The sequence below is a fragment of the Falco cherrug genome, chromosome 9, assembly GCF_023634085.1.
Source record: "Falco cherrug isolate bFalChe1 chromosome 9, bFalChe1.pri, whole genome shotgun sequence".
In the NCBI taxonomy this organism is placed as follows: Eukaryota; Metazoa; Chordata; class Aves; order Falconiformes; family Falconidae; genus Falco; species Falco cherrug.
Window position 1 is genome coordinate 27,477,059 of NC_073705.1, and position 12,634 is coordinate 27,489,692.

Here is a 12,634-nt window from a genome sequence, read left to right on the forward strand (position 1 = left end):
GCGCCACGAGCATCTACCCACCTCCCAGTCCATTCTTGCAGGGGTTCAGGGTGGTAGGGAGGAGCTGGAGGAAGTGCCACCATGCACGCACCTGCCCCAGGGTGATGTGTGCAGCTGACCCATCAGAAGGGCAGAGGGGACGGCAGTAGGAGCCCAGCCCCACTGCTGCTGTGTGGAGTCTCTGCTGGCTTGTAAGGGCTGAGTCCCATGCTCCTTCCCACTCCCCCCCCCCCCCCCCCCCATTTCCATCACACCAAGGGTGCTGCCGGGCATCCCTCCACCTCTGCCAGCACAGGCTGAAGCTGGGTGGGTGAAGGGAGACTGGGCTCAGTCTGTGGGCTTCCTTGGGGACTGGCACCTCCATGCTAGCTGGGTCCTTCCCCTGCCCCTGATCCTGGCCCCAGCAGCACATGCTGGCAGGGAGGCTCCTCTCCAGTCTCCTGCAATCACCAGTAACCACAGCAACCTGATGCCTCTGGGAGCATCAGCCTAGGACCTCAAGCACATCTGTGCCCCTTTGCCAAGGCACTGCGTACTCTGGGTAAGGGAAGGGATTTTCTCCTTGCCAAGGTGTGCACACACTGCCATTGCCAAGACGCTCACAGCAAGGTGCGTACACTTGCAGCAAGCACCCAAGGCCTGTGCATACCTTGAGGCAGAAATGGGGGCTGTGAGACCGGGGATATCTGAAACTGGAGAACACCTCCAGTCACAGATGCTTGCATGGAGCTCATGCTCCAGCTGGGTTTCCCCATTTGCCAGGGCCAGTACGTGCTGTGCCCGGCCCTTGGGACCAGCCATGTGCCACAAAAATGCCATTACACCGAGCCCAGCCCCATCGCAGGGCATCTTGCCCCCTTGCCACCACCCACCTCCTCCCAGCCAGGAGGAGATGCTGCTGTGGGGGGTTCAGCACCCAGCACCAGCTGCCTGGGACCTTGTGAGCTGGTAAACAGCCTCCGGAACGGCTGCTCCCTGCTCTGGGAACAGGCAGAGGCACTGCTGAATCATCCGGCTGGTATTTATGCCCTGACAGCTGCTCTGGGGCCCTGCTGCTGTGCCCAGCCCCCTGACCCCACCAGACAGCTTCACCTGGGCTGCTGGCAGTGGGGCAGCCCACAGTGGCCCCTCCATCCTCCCACCCCCTCAACCCCCTGCAGAAGTCGGGGTCCCCTGAGACCCAAGACACACAAATCCACCACCTTGGACAAGCCCTTTGGCTTCATTCAGACCTGGCACTGGGTGGCCCGGCAACCCAAAACCTGGGGGGACAAGGCAGCCATGCCTATGGGAGAGCTGGTGGGGACCGTGGCATCTGGTGCCAGGCTTTGGCCAGCTGAGTGTGGGCAGCTGCTGGGAGCCCCGAGGCTTTTGTCACCAAAATAATCCTGCTGCTGTAATGGCTTGGGCCAAGTTGGCTCCCTGCCCCCACTCTGGGGCCGCTCGGGGCCTTTGCTCAGGGCAGGAGGGAGCAGCACCGAAGGGCTCGGAGGGCAGCTCGTGGGGTCAGGACCCAGGGGCAATGTCCCCCTGTGGCGGTGGGGGTCTGCGTGAGAGGAACCGGTGACGGTGGGAAGGCTGAACCTTTTTCGTTCGCAGCTGTTCCCACACTGCACCCTGGGCACCCCACGAAGCAGGGGCGCCGCTCACCAAGGCAGGACCCGAGGGCACCAGGCAGAGCAAGCCTGAGGCTTTCCACCGCACAAACACACTTTGGGGGGCACAGACACCCCCACAGCGCTCAGCTGGCCCACCTGCACTATGGTGCTCACCTCAGGAGCCCGCCCAGGTTTGAGGGGCTTCGCTTTGTACCAGGCCCTGGCCAGCCCCCGGCTGTGCTGGATTGCTGCAGCCAGCTCAGAAGGAGCGGGTGACGCTCAAAATACCTGTGGTGGGCACAACGCCAGGCGAGCTGAGTAAGCACAAGTCTTGGGACACAGCTGTTCGTCGGCTGAAAACAAGTCGAGAAACAACCTGGCAGCCTGTGACCCCCTCTCCGGCTCGGAGACTGCAGCACTTGCACCACCGGCATGACAGCCCCTGTGCAGGCATCAGTCCCATCGGATAAAAACAGATCTGTGCTGCAAGGGAGGGGGGAAACAGCTCTAACAAAGAAAGGCAACTCTTCCCCGCCTTCACAGGCTGCTTGCTGTGGGATGCTGCGAGGCCGGCCTCCAGCCGGGGGGCTGCCAGACTGCACTCCCTCCCAGTCTGGTCCAGGCTTTCCCTATATAAACAAAAGAAGAAAAAAACCCCAAAATTGGGGGAGGGTGTATGTCCCCCAGCTATGTTGCACAGGGAAGGTGAGTGAGGGCCGAGAGCCAGCAGCCTTCAGGGAGAGGCAAGGGGAGTTTATTCACCGGAGCAGGACCATGCCCCAGCTCCCGGCCAAGCTCCGCCAGGAGCAGGTCACGGCGGGATGAGCATGGCTGAGGTGTGCGGAGGAGATGAGGTGGTGTGCCCGCGGGAGCCGTGGGAGCCCAGTCCACGTGGGGCAAGCAGTGAGCACGGCCCAGGCTCCCGCCACGGACACACATCCCTGACACATCCCTGAGCGGTGCCCCGGAGCCCCCGGCACATCCCTGAGCGGTGCCCAGGAGCCCAAAGCTCCCACCGCCCAGCAGCAAGGCCTCATGCTTTCAGTGGCGCTCATCACCTCTGCTTCTGTCCTGGAGGCTTGCTCAAGGTTTCCTGCCCTGGGACGTTTTCAATGAGTATGTGTAACACCCAAGCTTAACTGCACCTCAGCTTTCCTCAGCCTCAAGTTAGGCGGGTACAAGCTCCGAGAGCGGGCTGCCAGCAAGCACCAAGACACACAATTCCTTCCTCCTCCTCCTCTCTTCCGCCAACACCCACCCCCTGGGTTGTACAAACATGCGACAATGTGCTGCAGGAAAAATCACACGGGTGTTCCCAGGGTGCGAGTTTGCACTGGTGGAGCTGAAGAGTCCCCTGGGAACACTGCGGTGATGCTGCAGTACCCACTGGCCTGAGGAACCCCCACTGGCCCAGGGGACCCTCCCTCTGAGCCACCACAAAGTGCCCTGCAGCACTTGTCCCCAGGTGACGCACCCCAACTCCCCCAGGCCATCCACCAGGTCCTTGCCCTCGGAGCCAATTTCAGCAGCTGAAAACATGCAGTGTAAGCAGCACTGCACCGCCACGGGCTCCAGCAAAAACAGACTTCCAGTATTATTGGCATCAACGCTTAAAACATGTTGTAGAGAAAAACACTGTGCAGTGGATTGACGCTAACCTGCTCTGAATTGTGCTGCACTATTTGCAACTCTGTTTTAGAACAAGATATTCACGACTCCCATAAAACACTCGCCCCTTACAGGTGGAAATGGGTGGGTTTGGTGCTCTGGTGTTACAGATTCAAACCTGCCCGTGTCCTCACATCTCCAGCATTTTACACCCACAGCGTGCATTCGGAGAAGAGCTCTGTTTGGGCCATGTCACCTTTCTACAAAGGGATACACTTGAGGATCAAGCACCTTTTTTAAGTTCCAAAGCCGGAACTTTGGGAGTTCTCTGCCTGCCTGTGTTTTTGTCCCTGAACGGGCACCAGCCAGGATGCCTCTGAGGAGCTCACCTGCCCTGCACCATTCCTCCCCACACCAGCCGCCTCTGGTCCAGGTCTAAAAGGCTGAAGCACCAAGAGCCACGCTGAAAGTCCTGCTGCTCCTCAGGTACACGTGAGCTTAAGAGATGTGGTTTGTACCCCATTTGGGGTTTTACAGTCTTTAAAAGCCTGGGAGAACCCCAGGAGTCACGAACAGGCACACCACTGCTGCCTTCTGACTTCCTGAGATTAGAAGCATCACTTTGGCTTACTGGTACTCACCTCTATGTCCAGAGAAGAAGTCCTGCCGTCCCGGGGATGGCAGGAAAGCAAACATGGAGATTTTTATCTTATGCCAACAAAAACGTTGGCAGAGGGTCTCCCACTGGCATGGGGCTGTCCCAAGGATTTACAGCAGTAAAATCCCACTCTGTAAAGACTGATGTGCTTTTTTAGCTTCCTCTGTGGTGTGGGGAACACAGCCAGGTGCCAATACGTACAGAATTCCTAGCGGTGGCACTGGGGATCTTTAACTGTCTTGTCGAAAGATCCACGCGGTCGATGAACCCAGCTAGAAGTGCCCAGTCCCCAGGCAGCCGCAGGGCACAGCGAGCCAGCCGGGCTCTGGGGCATGCACAGCCTCTCTGCTACCACTCACGCTCCAGGCACCCAGGAGTGAGGCCTCCTGCATGCAGAGTCCTTCCTTCTTAAGAGCACCCTAAGACACAAACTGAAGAGCCGATTTCATCAGCTGTTCTGACGGACGAGAAAGGCTGCAATGGGCAAAGGAGTGATTCTCCTAAACCTTGTAAGGTAAAAGTCCTCTCCTCAAACACGTGGGTAAAATACTGAAGTACGTATCACTTTTCTTGCTCAGTCATTTGTATCCAGCACAGTGTTACATACCTCCAGTTTAAAAAAAAAAACAAAACCAACAATAAAACAGAACCACAAACTAAAGAAAAAATTTGTTCTTAACTCACAAAATGATACACATACACATGGGCAATTTATCAGAAAAGGCATTATATTTTGGTTTCCACCTTATTTAAAACTGATTTTGGTTTTCAATCAATCAAATCTGAATGTGTCCGAGTTCAGTTTTCAAATTATTTTTCCCCATAGCAGTAATGATCTGGATGACCATAATTATAAAAGGGATGGGGAGAAAACCCAAGAACAAGAGAACAAGATACGTAGTCTGAACTGTGCTCTCTTCCACACGAGCACTCTAGGGAATGTTAGTTTCAGCTCTTTTTTTGGCTTTTTTTTTTTTTGTTGTGTTTTTTTCCCCTTCAGGTTGTTACTAACAAAATCTCTACCATTAATTAAAGCAAAGCTACAGTAAATTTTCTTGCAGTCTTACAGCAGGTTTTCATATTACCAGTAGGACTCGCATGCATGGATTGCAGTCACACACACACACACGCTCACAGACATTATACAGTAGCCAGTTGCCACCATTAAAAAAAAAGAAAGAAAAAGAAAACAGACATTCATTTCTTTTAAGTGGTCAACATTAGAATCGCACCAAACTTGAATCAAGAAAAAAAAAAAAATACTGCACAGGTCTTCCACATCTACATGGTAAGTCATCCCTTCGCAATGGACGGAGCTCTCGTCTCCATTTGTTCAACATGCATCGCTGAAGCTTGAAGGCACACTGGCCAAAGAGAGCCCTGTTCTTTTTTTTATCATCTTAACTCAAATGTGCTGCTCTTGGGGTGCAAAAAAAGGAAAAAAAAAAAATAAAGCCAAGCCCTTTTGCAGCACACCTGGAAAAGGTCATTCAGAGACCACAGTACTTGGAAGGCAGCCCAGCTGCCTGGATTCTACTTCTAACTGTGCTCTTGGAGGCATTGAAGGAATACACTTGTCTTTAAAAATTACATATAAAGGCAAATTTCTGCAAGCCCTTTCTTTTCAAACTGGTTACAGTAGACTGCCACTCCTTCTGGAAGAAACTGGTCCTTCAGTCCCCAGCTTCAAGTGGGGCATTTCCAACCTGCCGTCTTAAACACTGAAGCACTAGAGACTACAGGGCTGATCTGTAAAAAAAACAAACAAACAAAAAAAAAACCCCAAAAAAACCACAACCACAACACCAACAACCAACAAAAACAAACCAAACAACCAAAATCCCCCACAAAACTAAAATGAAAAGAAATCCCCAATGCCTCAAGAGCACTACATCACACCAGAACTCTTGGGCTACTGACTGCCGGCACTGTCAGAAGCTGCTTGCTTCTGGGAAGACACCTGCTGGAGGTTGAAGCCTTACGGTGATTTCGCATCCTCCAAGGGTGAGATTTGCTGAGCTTTACTGATTGCGAGATAAAGCAGTGTTTCAGAAAACTAAAACCAACAAACTCGTAATAACCATCACCAAAATCACCATTGGGAAAATTCCATTTGTTAGAAGGTCTCATTGAGAAACATCAGTCCCTGCCCTGCAGAGCAGGACAGACACCATTAACAAAACCCAGAGTGACCCGTCCCCCACAAGCCAGGCCTTCGAGGACTAGTCCCCGAGTTATATTGGAGGGGGAGAAAGAAAAATAAACTAATAAACAAGGTTGTATCTCCTTTTCCTCCTGTTAAAGTTTTAATCCTCTTACTCCACTTTTATTTCTTTGTTTTTTTCCCCCAATTCTTCCTTTCACTCTGCCACCTTAGCTGGGGGAGTTATTGGTACAAGAGTTTGGAGAGTCCTGCTCATTTATTGTGTTCAAAAGTACACACACTGGCTGCCGGGGCAGGTGGTGGTGGCTGTGTTCGCGGTGCTGCTCTTCTGTGGCATTAAAAAGCCCTTCCTCCTCGTCCCCATGGGGGTGGCCACTGCAGCTGTCGCAGAAGTCCAGGGGCCCATCCAGAGCATCATCGATGAGCCCGTCAAACTCCTTGAGGTCATCGTCATGATGGCCCCGGTTGCATACACAGACTTCAATGCCCGAGTCGCCAGTGAAACGGCGCTGCCTGCCCGGCGTCTTGTCCTTCACGTCGGGAATGGCACTGCTCTGCTCTAAGCTCTCAGAGCTATAACCTTTTAGCAGTTCCTCCTTGCACTCCGTATCCTTACTGGGACTGGCCGATAGCTCAGCTCCCGTGCTGGTACCACCGGGCTCGACGCTTTGCATTTTGGCAACTGCTCGTGCACCCAGTGTGGTGGTGGAGGGCTCAGGGTCCCCAAGGCCGGGGGACCCGGTGTTGTCAGTACTGCTGTTATTGCCACTGGGTGCTGCTGAGCTGCTCTGTGCTGGCTGCAGGTTTCTTGGTGTGTCCAGGATTGTGTTACTGCTGCCTGCTGGGATGCACTGCTGATGTAAGGCACTATATGGTGGGGGGGGTGTTGGTGGTCGGTTCACCACTTCCTCATAGGGAGGTAGTAAGTAATTTGGCAAAAACCCTAAAAGTGAGAGACAAGGAGGAGAAGTTATTGAATGAGCAGCTTATCTCAGGAAATGAGCCACTATTACAGGTCAGTATGTCATTTGTCATGTGCCAGCACCTTCACTCTGAACAGCTTGATGGGATTTACAAGGGGTGCCAAAACTTGGCCCAAACGAGATACGACATGTTTTAAGAGAAAGCAGCAATCACAGCACAGGTGGGTACCATTACAGGAGGAGACAGACACAGTTGGGAACAGCGGCCTGATCTCCTGGCTCAAGTCTACGCTTAGGGCTACCAGGCAAACTTCCCCACGCCACCCCGTACCCTGGTACGGCCCCATAAACCACACCAACGGATGGCCTGCGTTGGCTGCAGGAACGACCTGGGAGATAATTCACCAGTCCTCCCCAACCCTGGTTTCTCAGCTGAGTTTCCACTTTCAAGAGCAAAGATTTCCTCTCACAAAGCTTTGCGCAAATACAAAAAGACATGAGCAGTTACAAGGAACTTGGGATCCTGGCTTCTGGTTGGTTTAGTGCTGGACTCAGTTTTTCTGGTGTGGTCAGAGTGAAATGGCAGTACCGGCAAGACAGTTTGGTTTATTTTACTTACAGCCCCTCAAATCTATGAAAGATCTTGTTTATTTCTTAAAAGGCAACGAAATAGTCTATACAGACAGAAGAGAGATAAATACTAGAAACACTTAAAGACAGCACTGCAGTTTTTCATGTGCAATTGCATATCCCTGGGATTAGGGAGGAAAACGCTGCTAGGAATTACTTCTGAGGTGGCTGCAAGAGTTTAACAAAAAAAGCAAGTTCATACACGCAATTTGACAGTCCATTACAGGAAACTCAGCTGTGGTACCTCCGGTCAAAAAGCCAAGACTTGCTGTTCTCACACAGCGTAGCAGGGCACAAAGGAGAGCACAAAGTGACTGTACTTTCCCTGAGCCATGGGTAACAGCTCTTCTGTGCAAAGTCCTAGGGCCGCTCACCAGCAGTGTGGTCTGGGAACCACAGCACAGGGTGGGAGCCAGCATGGTCCCTGCTGACACACCGCTTCCACCCAGCCTGTGTGACCAAATTTCATGAAGCCACTTTCCACACCTCAGTCCCACCAGCGGCAAGTACAGGCTGGAAAGGAGAAGTGTCCATCAAGTCCTGAATGAGCTATTTAAAGAACTTTCCCAGAACAATAACCAGGGAATCACTGCACTCACAGAGCCAAACCAAGGGTAGGTATGAAGGTGCTGTAGCCGGTGAGGTTCAACTCCAGACTCGAGGGTGCTCAAACGCATCCAGCAGCTGGAATATGCCACCTCTTCTCTACGAGCCAAGGTCAGGGAGTAAAGCTGCCCGTGGCCTCTTGCTGAGCCCACCCACTGCTCCCCACTTCCACTCAACACAGGAAACTCGCTGCTGCCCTGTTCCCCACAACCTCCAGAAAAAACTGTGTGAGATACATACGGAAATAAAATGGCAGGGCTGAATAGTTATGGGCTTCCCGGTAGGCGATCAGGTTGATCTCGTGTTGCCGTTGCTGGGCCTGGAGGCGATGCTTGGTGCGTCGGTGATGGCAAACACAACAACAGCTGAGGATTATGATGATGGTCCACACCAGCCAAAACCCTGCAACAGGGGAGGGCAAACGTTAGCCACAGCGCAAAAGCCACAGCCAAACCCAGGAAACCCCATGAGGGTGATGGAGAAGATCATCAGAAAGCCTGGATCTGAACCCCACACTGCTCTAAAGGCAGATATACACGTTGTGCCAGGATGCTTCAACTCGGACCTGACTGCGTGGGGGACTGCTACGCTGGCAGCCTTGATAGAATCTGCTAACTCTGTACGCACTGTGGTACAATGTGGAGTACGTTCAACAGGCACATCTCTGGAGGAGAACGAAATATGGAGACAGGGCTAAACTCCCCCCCGCCCCTGTGCCATCACTCCCACCCCTTGGTTATCATTTCTTCCAGCCAAAATTATGAGCAGAGCTGTGAATAGCATTGAACTTGTCTCCCACAGCCACTTTGGTTTGAAAATAACAAACAAGACACAAAAGACACTGCAGATTGACCACAGAAGAAGAGAAAAACCCCAAGCACTATGTTTTGCTTTTGTTTGCACTGCTCTTTAATTTCCAGCCCAAATCCTTCATTGTTATGTTTAACAAAAACATACTCTTTTTACATAAATGTCTCAAAATATTTTTAAAACTTATTTTTGTATTCAATGTCTTAAATTACCCAAAATTAAATTAAACTAGCCCCCCACTCTGAATCCTCAAGAAACCTAACTTCTACTCCGTTTGTGGCCACGGCTGGTTTCTGTACACTGTCACACTGTACGTACACTGCTCCTTAAAAGGGAATTTTAAAAGAGCACTTCCTGAATTTTCTCCACTCCCTCTAACATGTGGAATAACTCCCCCTTTCTGCAAACCCCCCTTCATGCTTGCATGCACTGAAAAATGCTTCCAAGACACACTTCAAAGAGCTACAACATTCACTCCAGATTATGCTTTTGTCTCCTGAAACTACAGCGCACAGCTCTACCTGCCTCAGAGGTGTCTGTAAGCTCTTAAGTTTTTTTAAGCTCAGTTTTTGCAGCTAAGAATCCAGGGAGAGCTCCCCCTTTAGAAACACGCAGGCCTGGCAACCACTCCTCATGAGAACACAACACCGGTTTTCTTTCAGTAAGACCTCTGCCACTCTGCATTATTCCCAAACAGACAAAATCAAGACTCCTAGTGCTACAGCCCGTTTTCAGCATGGCCGTTTTGCCCCGTGAGATCAAACTGCTTTTTTCTCCCCAGTAAAAACCTCTGGTCTCACCTTTACAATACCTTGATGTTTTCAGCATCCCCTGCAGAGTTAGCGATGTTTTCTCTGCTAAGAGCTGGGTGGGGAAAGGTGACCAGTTTAGGAATTTGAAGAATGAGAGGAGTACTGCTCTGGCTCAGGACAAAGTGCAATCGACCCATATCACCCATCTCGGAGCCCCACACCGGGCTGTTTGTAGGTGAACTGGATATGCCACATCATGCCTCCAAGCATTTTGAGCAGGGACTTTCACCTCCCTGTGTCGTAACCCAAATTCTTCATGTATTTTGGCACAGCAAACTGAAATCTCTCTCTTGCCTTGCACAACCGATTTCCCTAATGGACTGGATTCCCCTTGTACCTAAACTCATCAAAACCTGCTATCAAACGAAGATGTTACAAGCTCCAATTTTTTTGCTTGACTAGAGATCAAGGTTCCTAGGTAGCTTTTCTAGCCAGCCCACTCAGCTGTGCCATTGAAGGGCGGAGAGTAGACTGATCTTCAGTCCAGAGAAGCAAAGGATTAAGCACTCGAGATGCCTTTGAACGTCCTTCAAACCAAGCTAAGAAAGCATCCGTTGCCCTCCAAACACCCTCCTGCTTCTAAAAAAGCCTTTTTATAGAAACTAGAAGGATTGGTCTAGTCCACTCTTCCCTTCAAACCCAGGCATTTGCAACCACCCCTGCAGCCCCATCGCTACAAAAACCTTGCCACGAAAACCCAATACACATCACCTCATAATTTGAAGACTCCCACCAATACACTTTATTTCTTCCTAAAAGAAGGTCCCTTGGCACTTACTCACTAAGGAAGCAAGAACACACTCATCAAAACCAGGTCATTGGCACAGCACACCACTATGCACTGAAGCAGGCCTGCAGTTCATCTTCTAAGTACTCCTTATTTTTGAAGAGCAGTCCACGATCATGCGTTCAAAAACAATGGAAAATTACACCCAGCTATCCCAGGATTTTAGCTACAGTTATGAAAACAGATGCTTTTTAACACATTTGATCATATCCTTTCCCAAAGACTCTAGATGCAATGGCAGAAAGCAGCACTTAATTAGTTAAGAAGTCCTGGAGAACTGCCACTATTAAGCAATCTCAGCTGTAGCAGCCGAATTTTTCTGCAGGGAATAACTGCTCCCACCCAAGCCTGCATCCAGAAGATTAAAAAAGTATTTCTTTAGAAAACTTCTCTACCCATTCCAAAGAAATCCCAAAGTGCTTTGCAGACAAACTGATGCACAAGCTCAGAGTAGGGGTCAAAGTAAGCTCAGCCATTCCTGGGAAGACGTGTGGCAACTCTGTAAACAACAGGCAGTAACAACATACAACAGCTTAGGATAATAAATTAATGTTGGATCCTACTGAAACCACAGGTGGCATTTTAAGTAAACAGACCATAATTTACTGGACGGCAATCCGGCCATGGTGCCAGGAACACCACCTCCATTCTCATGCAAAGGGTCTATGCACGCTCACAACCACAAGTGGATGAGAACTGTTGTTTTTCATGGGAATTTCCAGAAAAAACCCCAAAACACTAATACCATGTTATTGCCTGGTTTCATTAACTGCTGACACTTCCTAGAGCTTCTAGGAATTACTCAACCCCTGACTCAGCATGAGCCCAAGGACTTGTCTGGTCGATCACAGGAGATCAGCAGCATATGCCCACCACAGCCATTTGCTGGCCTGGCTTCTGGTGTCCTCCTTAATGATTTTGTCCCCACCTTGTCACGCAAGCGCACATCAGCACCACAGGGCTGAAAGCCCCCCCCCAGCACATAGGAAGCAATAGGATGAGGCACCCATAGGTGCTGAGGCACGCAAGGGGCCCCTTGGTTGTCACTTGAGCAGAGGTGCCAGCACTGAGAGAAGGATTGGGGACAGCTCTGGTTGCACACCCAGCATGGTGCTGGGAGTCCAGGGCTTCCATAAAAGGCTCCACAACATGCCCCAGCCAGAAGTTTGGGGACAGCTGCCATTTTGGCTGCAGAACAGAAAAACTGTAAAATCCTAGCAAATATATAGTATGGTCATTTATCTGGAATAAAGCCATGCATACAAGGCCAAGCGTAGTTGTAAATATTATGTCTAAAAGTATGGAGCGAACAGTGAAGATGTCCAGGGCTGAGCCGTGCATTTGTACACCTGGTGATGCTTGGCTTTAAACCAGCAGCAGGGAGGTAAGCCGAACACACCACTGGCCCATGCACCCAGCATTATTTGGCAGGAGGGGAAGGAGGGGAACTTCAAATCCACCAAAAGACAACACTACACAAGCAGGAAACGCAGAGGCTAAGCACCGTAGCAGTACACACTAACACCTCATTCATGGTAAAAAGCAGGTAGCAGCCCTACCTCATGCTGAAAATGGGTGAGATGTGCAAAGGCAACAGAAGTTTGGCATTAAAAGGTCTCTAAAAAGTCAAGTAAAACTGGACTTCCAGTTGCCTTCACTGTCCCCAAAAGCCTTCCCCATACACAAAAGCCTCCTCCATGCTCTTCAACATGCGCCTCCTTCCCGAACAGACACAACCTGGTTTTCAGCTGCATTGTGCTGAGCTATTGCTGCAGTCACTGGAAAAGGAGACAAGGTTGTGAGATACCAGGCGTCCTGAGCCAAGTTTGCCGTTAAATGTTTGGTTGGAGAGAGAGGGTGTTCCCTATGCCAACCTGGCGGCGATCGCTGGAAACAAAAGCTTGTGGCAACCTGAGGGCAACATGACAGGCAAGAGCATAAACAGGGTCTTTGGAAAAACAATCGCTGATGGACAGCACTGACAGAAGCGATGCACCAGTTTGGAGCTAAACATGCACCAAGGGTGTATCAGACTTGA

General features: G+C 50.8%; 1 protein-coding gene across 3 annotated transcripts in view; it reads right to left on the bottom strand.

Annotated features, from left to right (window-relative positions):
* Positions 1–4,574: 4,574 nt before the first annotated feature.
* The window catches only part of WBP1L (WW domain binding protein 1 like), a 65,568-nt gene continuing 57,508 nt past the window's right edge, over positions 4,575–12,634 (bottom strand). For all 3 annotated transcript variants that reach the window (XM_055720632.1, XM_055720633.1, XM_055720634.1), the window contains 2 exons: positions 8,428–8,589; positions 4,575–6,971 (listed from right to left, as the gene is read on the bottom strand). In XM_055720632.1, the coding sequence (XP_055576607.1) occupies positions 6,238–6,971; positions 8,428–8,589 (896 nt within the window). In that variant the 3' untranslated portion in view covers positions 4,575–6,237. The remainder of the gene's footprint in view (positions 6,972–8,427; positions 8,590–12,634) is intronic.